Source organism: Parasteatoda tepidariorum, chromosome 7 (assembly GCF_043381705.1).
Source record: "Parasteatoda tepidariorum isolate YZ-2023 chromosome 7, CAS_Ptep_4.0, whole genome shotgun sequence".
Taxonomy (NCBI): domain Eukaryota; kingdom Metazoa; phylum Arthropoda; class Arachnida; order Araneae; family Theridiidae; genus Parasteatoda; species Parasteatoda tepidariorum.
The window spans coordinates 66,660,535-66,677,742 of NC_092210.1; the positions used below are offsets into that span (position 1 = coordinate 66,660,535).

Below are 17,208 nucleotides of genomic sequence, written 5' to 3' on the forward strand. Positions count from 1 at the left end.
ATATTTCGAAATACGCAAAAATTTTAATTAACATTGAGGGGTCTAAATTTTTCCTAGCTTTCCTGCTTAAACTATTATGATTATATTTTCCAGATTACTGCTAACCCATATTTTGAATCTCAGATATACCAATCCGTCGAAAAAAAAGAATATATATTCAGAGAAAGTATATTATTATGTCTGATTTCGTTACTTAAAATATCGTGTCTATACTAGTTAACTAGCATATTTAAGGTTAAGCCAGAAACCATTAAGATTGACTCCTAAGAATCCGAAGAAAAAAGAATCTGATCATTAGATCAAAAGTTATTTATTATTAGTTACACCTAAAGTTCGTTATTTATTTACACTTTTTCATTTTGCGCACTGTACAGATTTAGAAAAATTTTAAAAACAAGTATTTTTTCATATTTTTAATCTCCAGTTTGATTCTTTTCGAATTGTTGTTTGCAATAAAATCTAAACAATAGCTTAGAGGACTTTAATATTTTAAAAAAATTGCAAAAGAAAGCATAAGCCCCCTTTTTTTTTAAGGAGAGTGCTGTAGAACTATCGCAATTAAGCTTTTTTCCCAAATAACCAAAATAGGCAATTTATCTGTTACGCTTTTATTAGAATAGCTGTGTAATATTTCGTTTTAATCATTTTTTAGCTCTTTAATTAATTTATAATATCACGAGAATTTTATTTGACTTGATCAGAAAACGTATAGTCAGAAGCTTCTGTTGCTGTCAACAAAAAATTGTTTTTTCGTAAAATAAAAGCTTCCTTTAGCTTAATTTCTAATAATGAGAGATATTTATCTCTAAAATGTGTTATTGTTTTTTTAAAAAAAAACTCAGCGCAACGTTTTTGTAACCATATAATGTTTCTAAAACTTTAAAATGTAACTGTACTTCATTAAATTAATTAAGTTGCCTTTACTTTTGTATCATCTCATATGATAGTGAATGACATAAGTATTTTGTAATGACTTTATCTACGCAGATCGAATATACACATAAATGCAAGAGTATTAAAATTTTAAATAGTACAGTTTTTTTCCTTTTTTCCTTTTTTTTTATTTATTTATTTATTTATTTTTTATTTACTTTTCTTTTCAAAATTTTTGGTTATATGTAAAACAGTTTTTTTACTTTATCACCAAAATGATTTCCTTCTTCAAGTCATGCTTTAATTGCAACTTAAAAAATAGAAAATATAATATTTTTTAAAGGGCACTATGTTTCGAGATTCGCCACAAGCACTGTTTCCCCTAGATCAGTGATTCTCAACCTTTTTTTTGTGGCGGCACACTTTTAACGATTTCGAAATTTGACGGCACACAATGAAAAAAATTAGTTTAGAGGTTGTGTACTTACCTATAATACACTGTGTTAAATAGTGTGTGATAATAATTTTGAATGCAAAATAAAATAATATGTACTACAAAAGCACGTTTATTAAGGGATTAATTATTTCTTCCGACTAATTTTTTATTAGTTAGTAAGAGTTATTTATTTTTTTGCTAGATTCCAATTGTTAGCTTGTTTTCTTTAGTTATTAACTGTTGTTTTTTTTACATTATTATTTTCTTTTGATTTCCTGTTAACTAGTTTTTTTGCTAATTATTAATTGTTGGCTTATTTTTTTGTTAATTATCCTTTGTTAATTTGTTTTTATAATTGTTAATTGCATATCTTACTTTAATGATTAGCTTTTATTTAAAGTTAATATAATTATATTAACTTTAATAAAATATTAAAGTAATTTTAAAGTTAATATTTAGCTTGCTTTCCTTTATTAATTAATAATTTTAATAGACATTAAATTTCTTCCTTATTTCAACATTTTTTAAAATTGTGTGTCAAAGTCAATTTAAACACTTCCTTCTTATTTTAACCTATTTAAGATTGTCAGAGACAAGGCAATCGCCAGCAAAAATGTACACGCTGTTAAAGAGTGGAGAAATTGTAAAAAGTAAATATATATATATATATATATTATAATTTTTATTGCATCATTTCTAATATTTGGCGGCACATTTTAAGAATTTGGCGGCACGCAAAAGTGCTGCGGCACAGTGGTTGAGAATCACTGCCCTAGATATTTAGATTTAGCCTCTGGAGGTCTAAAACAACGGCGCGAGCAATGTTAGCGGCTGTCGAGAGTGATAACAAGTAAAAGGCTTAATTCAAAATATATTTATATTTAAAAAAAGGAAAGAAATTAAAGTATAAGAGCTGGATGTGTTATTCTAAAAGTTGAGGAGTGACAGTGCACAGAACACCGTGCCCCTATAGTTATGAAAAACAACGTAATAAGACGAAACAAAATTTAATAGAAAATGCGTTATGACCAGATCATTTTTACTTTTGAAAATAGGCACTAATTTTTTATCTTGTCACTCATTTAGAAAATAATATAGTTCCCCCATCCGGAGGCTGTGTCTTGCGTCTATTTAACGGCTTCAAACTTTCGGAAAGATTTGTTATTATTATCTGTTTTTTTAATCACATATAAATTAATCGCACATTAAATAATATTAATACTCGCATTGAAAATCACGCATTAAAATCACACATAAAATGAAATATATACTTAAATAATAATATAAATCATCCAATTAAATACTTTGTCGAAATTTTTCATTCTAACATAATAATGGGAAACATAAGGTGCTTTTTTAAAGTTTATATGTCACATTAAAATGGAGAAAGAGGTGGCAAAATTTCCTCATTTCTAATTAATTTTCGGGGAGAAAAATTCTCAAAATATTTATAAGGAAAAGTAATAGTTACTAAAGTAGAAATTATAACTTCTTTTGAAATAATTTTGTTAAACTTTCATGATGATAAAACGAGAGATTATTTATCGAAACGTATTTTTAAAATTGTAAAAGTTTTTTCTTTCAGTTTTTCCCTTAATTCTCTTTCAATTTAATTTTATTTTCTTGTTTTCATTTTTTAACTAAGTTGAAAAAGAATAATAATGTTTAATTTTAATATTTAATTTTAATACTTAAAAATCGTAAAAAATGTAATTGACACGAAATTAAAAATATATATCATTACAAACCAAATAAAATTCAAATGTGAAAGCATTAATCAGGTTATTAATTTTCCATCAGTCAGTTGAAAGTTCACTCGATATTTAAAAAAATGTCGTTCATGTATAAAATTTCAGATGAAAAAAGTTTGCCTGAGTCCCGATTTTGTTCTAGCGGCCCCATAGAGCAATAAATAGGTCTAGCCGACCCCATAGAGTAATAAATCTTATTTATAACTCTATAGCCGGCCCTGCCAATTTTGGCTCAGGAAAATATAGCGTCTGCACAGAATAAATCCATCGAACCAAATGACATTGCTATAAAGGTGGCATACATAAATAGAATGACATCTCAGTATATTTAAGGAAACTAGTTTGTATATAATCATCAATAAATTATATAAAGCTATTTGTAAACTATCTTTTTCATTGCTTTATTCAGAAACTTAGCTTAAAAAATAAAATGTTGATTTCAGGAATTTAGAAAGAAAATTATAGAAAAAGGTACGAAAAATTATTCTACTTTTACCTAGATATCATATACATGTAAAATGCAATCATGATAAACTGCTCATTCAGGTGTGAATCGCACTCACGTGCGATTACATATGCGAATCACATGGAATGCAAATTCACCATTACAACTTTCATAACTTATGGTACGTTTGGTAAAATAATAGCATTTTCTTAGTTTTACTATTTTTTATGCTTTTGTTTGATTGCTTGGGAACAATTGTATCTTCACACGCGCGTCTGTGCCAGCCTTATGGAATGTGTATGGCCCCTAAAAGAAGTCAGTGGCACTGCTCGAGGAATTCGGAATACGTGTCGTGTGAATCAGAAGGTTTGGACTTGTTTGGAACATTCTGAAGGTTTGGACTCTCCCCCTAGGAAGTGACGTTGTGTATCTATAGTTATAAGAAAGTGACCTAGGGCTTTTGTTTATCCTTTAATCTTTCTCTCTTCGCTATTAGGTCGAGACCTCCTTCACAGAGTTCACAGTGTTGTTTCTGAAAGGGGATGAATTTTCCTTTTATTTTGACAATTATAAAGTCTAAAATAAAATATCTATTTATTTTAATTTTTGATCTTTCTTCAAGAATTTAAAATGTAGTATTTGTATTAAATTTATCAGCATTATTGTATTTATTATAAATGAATCGATTCACTTATAACTATATATTTACTAACAGTTTGCGAAAAAAGAAATATTCTTAAAATAAAAAATAACAGCAGTTTACAAATTAAATACATCTTTATTTATAACCTTTTCTAAAAATCATACTTTGAATGTTTTTTTAAATAAGTGTAATTAATTCATTCAGAAATTTCATCATTAGATTATGAAACTTTAGAAATTAGAAATATATTATCGAGAACTTTTAGATTTAACGAACTAATGGGGAGTAAGGGTTATTTAATTTGTCAAAATTTATGGCTTTCTATTCCTATTTATTTTATTATTTACAAACATTTTGTTACATTTTTGATTATTTTACCATTTTCTATTATTTTTTTAATTGTTTTATTTTATATTTGCTATTGATAAAATTCGTAGCTTTATACCACTAAAATCTTTTAGTTTTAAAGGTATAAGTACCAATATTACGTGCAATAAGTAAGCTTTGATAAATAGGTAGAATGTGTGAAATAAACTTTAAACTATTTTGAAAATATTTCGAGGTAGTTGAAATAAAAGTTGATAAAAACACGGGAATAATTGTACTAAACATATTATGGGTAAGAATACACAAAAATTTGGAACAAAAAAATTCTCGCATTTTGTTTAAAGTTGTGAAAGATTATTATACATTTTATTATAAGTTCTGCAAGACGCTAATTATTTAATCGATTTATTATATGATTTGTTGTTGTTGTTGTTAATAANATAATAAATTTGTGAGAGAAAAAATTATGTCTGAAATATATTCATGAAATATCTAAGTAAATGATTACGAAAAATCATAAAATATCTGGGTAAAAATTATCTTTGAAATCGGAAATCTAATTTAATCCCAGCGTTAAACGCATCCTATCAAAACGTTCGTATCGCTTTGACCAGCAAATTTTTAGGTGACAGGCATCCGATAGATGGGAGGATCAGTTTCACGCATGTACGAGCCATTATCACTACATGTGAAGAATTTGCGAGTGTCGGTTTTCAGATGCAAAAAAAAAAAAAACTTGATTAGAGATTTTTTTTTCTTTTTTGCTGATAGAGAGTCATTTTTATTTAATGCAATTTCTTGGAATGCGATCGTGAACCTGATTAGCAAGTTTTTAGTGAGAAGATATTTTCCGCAAATCTTGGTTCTCATTCATATGTAAAAGTCATAGGCGAAAAGAATGGCCCTTAAATATATCTCATCAGTAAATTCTCATTTGCAGCTGTTTGTATGAATGCACTGAAAACTGTCCCTTGGAAGTATTTTCATTCAGGGGTCAATTTCACTGCATACGAAACATTCAACAAGACAAATATTATATAGATCTGTGAGTCTTCTCGAATATGCATGTTTAACCAATCAATTTTTCTTTTGCATCTCCAAATTCACATCCTCCAATTCTTGGTGTGCAGTGAAAATGATTCCTGTCCTTCCCTGAAGTACTCCTCTACTCCTCTCTGTTGCCCCCCCGGCTGGCACGCCACTGTGTAAATCTCTACCATAATAGGCGATCGCAGCGCTCGAATACGCGATCTGAGAAACATACGTGAAACATAGTTCTAAAATAAAGCAGTATGGAAATGTCAAAGGGTATTTTTATTAGTTAAAAACGAAAAATATTAAGAAGAGGAAAAATATCACTGTATATTCCAATACAGCTGAAAGGAGGATTAGAGGGAAGAGAGAAGGGCTAACGGCATGGAACCGCAACCGATCTTTTCCCCAGATGTTAATGATAAAAGCATGTGAAGTATTGCATGGTTAGATAGTTCTGTTTTGCGCCATCTGTAGCTCATTTTGATCGCCGATTGGCAATCGCGGTTAAATTAAACTTCATCACTAGCGTATTTGCCATTTACTCATAACTGTGATTACTGAAAAAAAAAGAAAAAGAAACTGGTCGTTTGTTTATGTAGAGATTTTCCGTTTCTCTTAGAGAAATTTTTTCCCTTTTTATATTATGTTATACGCTCCCTTGTTTAATTTTTAGTGTCATTTTCCTGTTGAAATAATGGCTGATACAAGTTTTGAATGGCCTTGGCAGTACAGTTTTCCTCCATTTTTTACCCTTCAACCAAATTCTGATACCAAAGCTAAACAATTTGAAGCTTGGAAGCATCTGATATTAGATTATCACAAGATTAACAAGAAATATGTATTGGATATTACCGAAGCTCAGGCATCTCCTCTGTTTTCGAATAAAACCATAAATAGAAAATTGAACTTGGAAACTATATACTTGATTCTTGATGATCTGCAAAAGCAAGGGAATGTTGAGTGGATTGATAAACAACGTCAGCGTTGCTACGTGTTTTGGCGAACTCCGGAAGAATGGGGAAAACTAATTTATGATTGGGCCGAGCGTAACGCTCTCATAAATACTGTGTGCACTTTATATGAAATTACCAGCGGTGATGACGCCGAAAATGAAGAATTCAAAGGTCTTGAATCCGGTGTACTAAAGAAAGCACTTGCTGCTCTGGCTCAAGATGGACACGCTGAATTAATCTTGGATCCTGATAATGAAGGAGTAAAATTTTTTTGAATTAAGCTACATATAAATGTTAAATGAAATGTGTATATGTGATTTCTGAATAACGTTAGATGTATGTTGACTAACTGTGATGTTAAATCAAATTTATATACAAAATGAAACTTTTGTGTTGAATTTGAAAGAGTTTTGTGTGAAACTATTGAGCTAATTCTGTCATGCAGGTCAAACTTATTATCATTCTTATATGCCTGCTCTGTATGCTTTAAAGAACTCTAGATTTTGTAAATTAAATGAAGCAGTAATTGCATTTGTTTATTTTCTTTGTAAGTATGCTGCCACCATATGATACTTCTGTGGTGAACAGGAGAGGTGCTTTTTTCATTTTGAAAGCTTTGCCAGTAGTTTCTGAAAATAATATACGATAAATAATAAAAATATGTATAATAGCTTTTTATAAAAACTGTAAATGTTGAATTATTGTCATCTTTCAGGTCCATGCTTTAATAAGATATGTATCAACATCAAATTATTTTATTAAGGAATTATTGTATTGGTTTGTAATTTTTATTACATAGAGTTTAGCAACAGAAGGGTAGTTAGAGTTTACTGCATAAGGGGTCAGCTCTTGCGCCCTTTTGCAATATGATGCCAGACTTATCATAGTTTTCGGAGTTATTTTAAGATTTGGTATTGTAAAAACTGTATTATCGAGTGTATAAATGATAAAAATTAATATATATTGCAAAATTATGTTATTTTAAAATATGAAACTGAAGAAACATCACACTGTGAAAATTCTACCTTCAATCATAGAATAAGCTTCTCATACAAAAATATATTTCTGTTTCAAGTTACTTTCAGTGGTTTAAAAAATTTACCATGTTATTTTGTTAACTGGTAGACTAGGGGTGCACAACCTTTTTGAATGAAAGACCACTTGCACAACAGGTAGATTAACGAAGGGCCGCATGCATATTTAGTCATGTTGCCGCATGCATATTTAGTCATGTTAGCGGCAAATATGATGATTTTTATGTAAATATTAGTGTTCTAAGTACTTAATATTTTTATCAGTAAACTTAATAACATGTTAGCAAAAAATTAAATGCTTTTAATTATTTAAATTTATTTAAAACTAGCAAAAACTGATACTTTTTTCAAAAAACTTTTTCAATTTCTCACTATAATTTATCAAATATATATAGATATACATAAATATTAGGGGCGATATAAATTCTAACCAAAAAGAAGCATACAGAATGAAAGTGCAAAAAATATAGGCATTTTTGAGTAATATAAATTTGAATTAATTATTTTAATTTAAGAAAATTTATATTGTTTAAACAAAAAACAAATTAGAAGAATTTTTTTGTTGCGTACAGAAGTTCCTGCGGACCACAAATCAGCAGTCGATGGGCCGCAGGTTGTGCACCCCTATGGTAGACCAATTTAAATATATTTTCTGCAAAGTGTAGACTTATTTTCATTCTTACGTAGGATATGCTAGCTTATTCAATTTTTCTTACAAATTCTTTTTTTTTTCAATAAATCCATGCAAACTTTTAAATAATCTTGAGGAAGGGAATGATTATTTCCAATTGCTGAAAATCTTATTAAAATGTAATTTTATTTTCATTCATCACTTATTTATGATAAATATTAAGCTGAAAATAAATATATATCTGTGAACAGAATAACGTTTCAAAACAGTGAAAAAAGGTAATTTAACTTGGAAATCAAAAATTCTAGTGAAATAGAGTATTCTAGCCCTTGTAGAGATAGCAATCTTTCCTCTTGATTATTCTTTAGATTTGTGAAATTCCCAAAAATTATGGTAAGGCAGTTTATATTTAAGTCTACTTCTGCATGTTAAAGCACATATTTCTTCATTGGCTATCTTTTAAAATTACAATATCTTTACTAATTTTACTTAGTTTTAATTATTAGTTACTCCTAGGAAACTATATAAGGTAATATTGTGATTAGGACTGGGCCGTAAATCGATGCATCGCAAAATATCGATTTAATGCATATATCGGCAGGCCGATATAATGACTTTCGTTTTAGGTGATGCATCAGAAATTTGATTTCAGCTACCGAGGGTGACTCTCGTTTTAGGCGATGCATCAGAAATCTGACTTAAGCCGTCATACAAGGCAACGTTCGGTTTAACGATTTAACATGCGAGACTCCATAAGGCTGTCACTGCGGTAACGAAGACCATTTTGATTTCGTCTAATTGCGAACCTGTTGATAGCATTTAGCTACGAAGACTATGTTAGTTTCGTGATGTTGAATAACGAAAAGCGAATTGAGTCAGAACTCCCGGTTTCGTGCGAAGATCGGAGTTGAAATAGAACGCTATGCGTAGTTTCTTTATGCGCCATTTTTGTCTTTGGAAGTTTACTTTTCTTGAAGATTATTTTCAGCTGGACTTACGTTATTTTGTGATCGCTGTGCACATTATTTCGTCAGGATTTAACGTTTCTTGTAAATTATTTTCGGTGAGACTTTTGCTGCTTAGCGATCGTTTCATTGTGCATTATTTCGTCACTTTTTCTTCTTTTTTTTTTCTGTCGGGATTTAACGATTCTTGTCAATTATTTTTAGTAGACCTACTGTTACTTGGTGATCGTTGCGCAATCGCTGTTATCTTAAATTTTCGTTCTGAACTCAATCTATAAATGAAAAGCAAATATGAATAATGAAAGAGATTCTTTATTGTTTATTTTTAATTATTATTTTTCATTTTAAGCTGTACAATTTAAAGGGAGAATTTTGCATTTAACTTCTTTTTAAAAAGATAGTTTTTTAAAAAATTTATTTAATGCATGTAAGTATAATAATTTGATAGCATTTGACTATTTTTAAACAAATCTTCAGTCATTTTTAATAGTTAAAAAATTGGCCATTAGTTGAAACAAACTTTTTTTTTTAAATGAATCAAAAGTTAAGCAATGTTTTGACGCTTTATAATAATTTAACAATAGTACTTAAAAGTTTGTTTTTTTTAATTTCTCTTAAAATTCTTTCAATACTTCTTTGTTTCATAATTTGTTTGACAATTTCATTTTTAAACAAATAAATCCTTAGTCAATTTTATTTTCAAAAAAGAAAATAATAATAAATAAATAAAAAACTTAAAATTATTTTTACATTCATTAAGTATGGAATTAGACCATTAGTTAGTGCAACTTTATTATTTTAAATAAATTAAAGAAGGTCTAACAATGCTTAAAAAGCGAGGTTTTTTTCAACAAATAATTTAAAAAATGTTTTACTAAAGTAAACATTTCTTTAGTTTGTTTTTTCACTTTCATTTTTTTTTCTTTTAATTTTTAATGCCTGTATGTAAAATAGTTTGTTAGTTTTATTATTATTTTTAAACCAATAAATCTTAAATCATTTTTAATTTTAAAAAAAATTAAAATAAAGATTTGGTTTGTTTTTACTTAAGAGATTTTGTTTTATAATAGATTTATTCCTTTTATTTATTTTTGATTAATTTAAAGATTTCTGATAGATAATTTTTTAACATATGCCAAATTGCGATACATCGCTATATCGCGATGTCTAACAGACGATGTATCACAATATAAAATTTCTTCCATCGCCCACTCCTAATTGTGATCAATCATTGATAGCAAGAATCAGGATTTAAGAAAATAATTATTAATAATACTTAATATTACTTTAAAACAATATTGTAAGGAAGGAAGCTTAATATTTCCTAGTAAAGTGGTTTAAATTATCACAAACTTATCTCTAAAATAAATAAAACCTTTTATTTTAAGTCAGCGCCCTCATAAATTTGTAAAGACTAGGAAGCAATTTGTCAAATATTAAAATAAGAATAAAGTAATATAAGTCAAGAACCATAACGTATTGATTATTCTGTATTACTCTTGGCGAAACAAGTACCTATTAATTACATGTTTAATACATTTTACTGAATGAGTATATTTAATCTATGTTTTTTGAACTTCAAATTATTTTGTTTACATCTAATGAAAAATTATAATTTAAATTTCTTATTACTTCCCTTCTCTTTATTTCTCTGAAAAAAATCTTCAATATCAGTGAAATCAGATTTTCAAAAAAAAAAAATAATAATTGACTTTAAGAACATATTTATAAATTATACTGTATAAAAACAGAGTTTCTATGCTACCTAGAATATCGGTGGATTTAGAAAAATGTAATAAAAATTGGGGAATTTTTCATTTTTGAGCCAAATCTGGAAAAATCAGTTAGTCTAGTTTGATTTGGGGAATGCTGAGCTTGTGATTTTTGCACCAACGTTTTTCACGGAACGCACTTTTCAAAGAACACATTGTGCAGGATTTTCTTTTCTTTTTCTTCTTTTCTTTTTTTTCTTTCCATTTGGCATTAATTAAACAAATATATCAATGGCAGAAATGTTTTTTTTTTTTTAATGTACCCAGTAAAGACAGAATTTTATTCTTCCATTTGAGTAGCAGCAACCCTATAAAAAATATGTATGATTTATATCATGCTTTTTTTAAAAAAAGTTTGTGATTTATATTATGCCAACCCTTACAAGAATAACGAATTTGTTCTTACTATTTAAATATGCTGCTATATAGGTCCTGTCAGACAATGTTCTTGTCCTCTATAATTAAATTTCTGATTTTCGAAACTTTTAAAATTGTTTCTAACATTAACATAAGAAAAACAAGCATACTTTTTGTGTTGCATAATTCTGTTTATATGGTAAAATAGCTGCAAAATAAATATAGAAAACTTTACTTTTAGACCAACAGTGAATATCTTACTAATATGTTATTAAGATGCATACAATTATTTTATTATTTCTTCTTTATTATGTATCTCAAGAATTTTTTTTTTTTTTTAACTTGTTACTTTATTTATTAAATGCAAGTCCTTAAAGTGTCAAATTGTTTTGTGCTTCAAGTGCTATTCTTAAATGATTATATTGTATAGAAATGCCTGCTTTTGATCAATTTATGTTCAGTTATGAATTTCTTATAACTTACTATTATGTTATCTTTTATATTTACTAAATCATTGGGTACCAAATATAATTTGATGATAGTATAGATTTTCTAATGCAGTTTTGAACTTAGATTTATTTGGTTTTAACACTAGAAAGACGAATTGGGCTATTTTAGCCTCTCTCATTTTTTGTTGCTCTGTAATTTGAAAAATAACTTATTGAAAGTATTGAGTATTTCTAGCTTTTCATTATTTGATTTATTTTAAGTGCTTATTTCATCATTTATCTGTTAGCGATATATATATATATATATAATTAGCCCTATTAGATTCTGTATTTATATATGTAGAACCTTATACTAAGAATGAGGAAAAGGGCAAAAATGGCCTCTTAAGTATTTTGGTAGGTATTCCATAACCCTTGTTAATTTTGGGTATAAGGTACCCTTTAGTGTATCAAAGACTGCAATTTTGTTAAAAAAAAAAAAAAAAACTCAAGTATATTTCAACACATCTATAATTATTATTTATAGAGATAAGGAGATTAAATTATCTGAGAAACTAATGTCTACATATAATTGAAAAGCCAGTGTCCTGTTGAATCAAATATTTCTATCAACCCTACTAAATAAAATACATTATATAGCAATGTTCAATCTTTCTAGTGTTACTGCTAAATATACATTACAGAATAATTTTTTTATTATTCTAGTCATAGATACATATAACATTGTTATTGGTATATAAGGTGTTAAAAGAAAATTTATTTTAATGATATATCTATGTTATAAGAGCTGTCAATAGAGCTTAGTATCAAATTTTGCAAGATCATAGTTCTGGCCTGGTGACTTCGCAGTATTATAGTGTTATTGTAGATTGTTACAGTGACTATTATTTATTATATTATTATAGTCTGTGAGTTAATATATTTGCATTGTTATTATATATAATGAAACTGTAGGTAGATATGTGTTGCTGTCTCTTTAATTGATATTTAATATATATTTCAGGAAATACTTATTTACATATAATTCATGTCAATTGTCACATTAACGAATAATTAATGTCTTATAAACATTGCTTCAAAAACGACTTGGTAACTAAATCAACAAATTGTGATTTATAGTTTCGTCAATGTCTTGTGTTATTTTTTCAAACTCGATAGTACAGAAGATATTTTAATTGCAGAATTTTAGATAATGCTGTTTATTGCTTAAGGATGTCCTTTATGCCGCATTACTACTTCTTGTATACCTTATTTTTCATATTAAACTTATTCATTTAGCCTGATTTGTGAAAAAATATTATATAATGATGTCTAGAATAATATAATACTAATGTAAGTTAAACAATATTTAGTGCTATGACAAGGCTAACAACTAGTAAATTATAGTTATTTCAATTTTTTTTAATTCATTAATTGTTCAATTAGTGCAAGATTTCTTTTTTTTTAAATTAAATTAAAATTTGCTCATTTTATAGACGCGTATGAATTAATAAAAAATACTTAAATCAAAATTACGTAATTCTCAGTTTAAAAGAATATTTGAGGCATACATTTTTTAGAATGGTGTTTCCTCCCTTCAGTTGGTTGATAAAATAAGTACTGAGCATGCTTGGAGACTAAACACGGGGTACCACGTTCAGAAGACCACCCAACAGAAACACCTGCTCCAACACCCCTGAAAAACTGAGAAGTTCAAAAGTACTGGGTTGGGCAAGTAGGCCTTGGCTCTCCATGGGCTGTCACATAACTGAGTTTAGTTTTAGTTAGGAGATAAAAATTATGCAAGTCTAATTCTGTAAATTATTTTGAAACTAATGGCGTCATTTTGAATTCTATGAAACCTGTTTCCTTTCTGATACATATTCTTATCTTTGTATAAAAATATCTTAATGTGCTTTCAATTATATTTTTTTAAACTTAGGATTGATAGTTATATATTTCATTTATGTTGCTTATTGAAACAATTATGCTCAATTAATTTGCCAAATTTATGAAAAAGAAAAAAATCTAATCAAATTAAGTGCCAAACAAATTTGCCAATTGGTTGCTGACTTATATTACTTGCATGAGTTACAGGATTGAGTGAAAAAATTTCACGAAGAGGCCCATTAAAAAGAAAAAACGAAATTAGAATTATATAAGTAATAACTATTAGTTATATATATTCATTCTTTCTTCAAATTTCATTTTCTTTTTAGGAATTTGAAAAAATTCACATCTCAGCCCATCTAATTTACCAACTTGGATTTACTTTTTATCAGAAATTTCTCTTTAATTTACCTTTTCCCAACTTTGATTCTACAGATACTTTGTTAGAATCTGCCTGATGATAAATATTATGCTACTTAAATGGATCAAATTTCTGCAGTATCATATTTAGTCAATAGCTTTTATGTGCATAATATTAACATTTGAGTAATAACAATAAGGTAATTCTGTTGTAAAAAATATGTATTTTCCCTTTATTTATAAATTTGTTTAAGCTACCAATATCTCGTTTATTTAATACGTCATTATTGTATTGCGTTACTCCCACTGGTTCTCACCAAATAAAAGTTTTTACTTAGATTTTTTTTTTTCAACTAAGCAATTACAGTTCCCATGCAAATGTAATGCAGAAACTGGGTGCTTGACTTATGGAATGGAGAAATTTAAATTTCTTAAGATTTGCAGGAATTAACTAATTGAATCGGTATAGCTAAATAAACTGTCTTTTGGCAGCTGTTCAATATAAGCTTTTTTATGTTCCTGGTTTGTTACTCTGTAAGATAAATTATCCTGAAAACAAGTTAATTCGATGTGGTAAAGTCCTGTAAATTAGTTAAGTTTTTTTCTGAGTGTTTAAATAATGATAACAAAACTTCATATTGCTGTATAATTTTTATTGTATTGTTTTTGATTGCAGCATCTTTCAAACGTCATTATATAAATTACATACTATTTTAAAAAATGCAATATTCTATCATTATAATTAATGAGATTTGAACATAATGATTTTATTTCTTATTGTAGAATAAGTTTTTAACCAGTATTTTTCCAAGACTATTCACCTTGTCTAAAATCTAATTTATGCATAACGCATGTTTACTTTCCTTTTGTTTTCAACTTGCTTCTGTTTCAAGATATCAATATATGTATTATTCTCATTGTGGCTGTGGTACAGTAGAACCTCGATTAGCCGAGCTTCGATTAACCGAGGTTTCTGTTAACCGAGGCAATAACGAAGTCTAAATTTTTTTTTCTCCTCTCCAAAATGAGCTTGGAAGAAATTATACACATATTAGTTCGTTGTCCGCGTTACAGGCTCTTATTTCCCACAAAAGCACTCAACTTCCATGAAATATTACACCCTGAGAAGACAACATCCATGAATGCTTTGCTAACAGTGGTCATGTGACTTGCAAGTTTAATCATGTAAATTTTAAAAATACAATATTTTCTTGATATTTGTGTTATTTTTGAAAATGCGTCTTTCGATATTTAACTAAATATAGTTAAAAAAAATTCCATTTTACTTTTTAAAATTTACTACTAGAGTTGATTTCCTTTATAAGTCTTTTTATCTGTGAAACATAAGTTCATATATGTTTACTTTTTTATCATTTAAAAAACGTTCCATTGTACGTTGTTCCATTGTACGTTCCATTGTACATTCTAAAAGTAGTTAAATTCGCAAGCACGGAGGGTTTTTATACATGGTTCCTATTAACCGAGATTTCCGATATCCAAGGTATTAGCGGTCCCAATTAGCTCGGATAATCGAGGTCTTACTGTAATTAAATAGGAGCTTTTTAAGAATATTGTACTGTCTACTATCTATTTGCTTACCAACAGAAAACTGTTGTAATTTTATTAATTTGGAGATGATATAGATATTATCTTGATGTATTTCTCATTACTAATAATTAAGAATCGTAAAAAAGATAATATTAGACTTGAAACACAAGTAAGTTTAAACTGCGTTTTATCAATAATTGCAGAAATTTTGTAACATGAGATTGTAATGGCTGTTAAAAAATAAATGTGCTATAAAAAAAATCGACGTAAGCGACAATAAATTTTGAGATTACTATATTTGGCATCTTAAACGTAAATTTCATTTAAGAAATTTTCGAATTTCTTTCCAACAGCTTTCTGTTTTGTAATTGAATGTTTTTCTAATTTTATGTATTTCTTGAGATTGCTTAGCTGTGATGATTTAACTTTTCTATGACAGTTTCAAATTGCTTAATTATTCTGTCCTAATAGTGATATTGTTGTGTTACTTGTGACAGTTACAGTTGATTATAATTTTTTAAATTGATAAACTTGTGAATTTTAAAATTATTTTTGCGTGCTTTTGAAAAAGATTGCTATTTTTTATATTTTTTTTCTTTGAAAATAAATGGATTTTTAAATTCATGTTCTCTCTATTTCTTAAATGAAAAGGGCATTTAATACTAGTCGTAGTCATAATCGCAAATGAGCAATAAGGTAATGATTGCTGAATATTACCAGAATCTTAAAACTTAGCTTTGATTTGTTTTCCTCCGAAATTGTTTGAGTTAAAAGTTTTTATTCAAAAATTTTAAGTTTTTAAAGTAAATTTTTTACTGCACATCTTGGATATTATGTGTTGAGGGATTGTACATGTGGAATTACAACAGTCTGCAGCACTCTATTAGTATTTCTCAAGATGTTTCGCAAAGAAAGTCTCAATATTATACTACCAAAACTATTATTTATTTATAAATAAATTACATTTTGTATTAATACAAAAACACTAACACCTACATATATAATGTATCGTAGGTAAAAATTATGCATGCACTTCTCCAACCACTTAAAAGTTTCGTATCTAAACTGAAAATTTTCCAAATTAAGGACATTTTACTTTAGCTTCAAAGAACTGCGTGATCTGCTCAGGGCTAAAGAGAAAATAGAAGGGCTAGTTCACTCCTTTAAAGAATCTCTCGCCGCTCCAAACCTCCGATTTTTACCTGTGACGTCAAGGCGGCGCAAAGCTTGAATTTTTATTTCTAGAACGGGGCGGGCGTTCTGTCTAACTAGCTCTAGCTAATATTGGAACATTCCTTTTTGTGACATATTCCAAAACATTCGTTGTTTTCTATAATGATTTTCCTCAGTTTTTTGCTGTGAATTACAAAAATTTAAAATTATTAACGAAATGCCAGTTTGTGCGATTGCAAGTAGCAAAAATTCTGATCGAAATACAAAAAGAAAAAATATAATTTCTCATGTGTTCCCTAAAGTAAATGAACAACTATGTAAATAATGGTTTAAACCTTGCAAACAAAATGACCCAGTTAATACAAAATATGCAGTAAGCATTTCTTGAAAGAAGATGATATGAGAAATCGTTTGCTTGGATTGCCGATTAGAATGATTTTAAAATCTATTGCAATACCGAGAGTAAATTTTTTTCTTTACAAACAATTTCTTCTCGGCAAGAAAGATTGAATAAACGCAAAGTGTTGATCTGTGGTTCGTTTCAGAACTTTTATAAGAATTCGCCCTCTAAATTGAAACCACCCTGT

At 28.0% G+C, this 17,208-nt stretch overlaps 2 protein-coding genes across 2 annotated transcripts in view; both read left to right on the forward strand.

Moving 5' to 3' along the window:
• Positions 1-17,208, forward strand: part of LOC107445505 (dual oxidase 2) — a 78,332-nt gene that overhangs the window by 1,130 nt on the left and 59,994 nt on the right. The gene's annotated exons all lie outside the window — the stretch shown is intronic.
• LOC107445513 (vacuolar protein sorting 25) lies at positions 5,965-16,072 on the forward strand. The gene has a single exon (XM_071183539.1). It carries the CDS (start codon positions 6,205-6,207, stop codon positions 6,736-6,738), a length of 534 nt encoding a protein of 177 aa, XP_071039640.1. The 5' UTR covers positions 5,965-6,204; the 3' UTR covers positions 6,739-16,072.

Bases quoted from the DNA above. Each gene is read 5' to 3' on its own strand.
- LOC107445513 (XM_071183539.1), top strand. From the start codon at position 6,205: ATGGCTGATACAAGTTTTGAATGGCCTTGGCAGTACAGTTTTCCTCCA.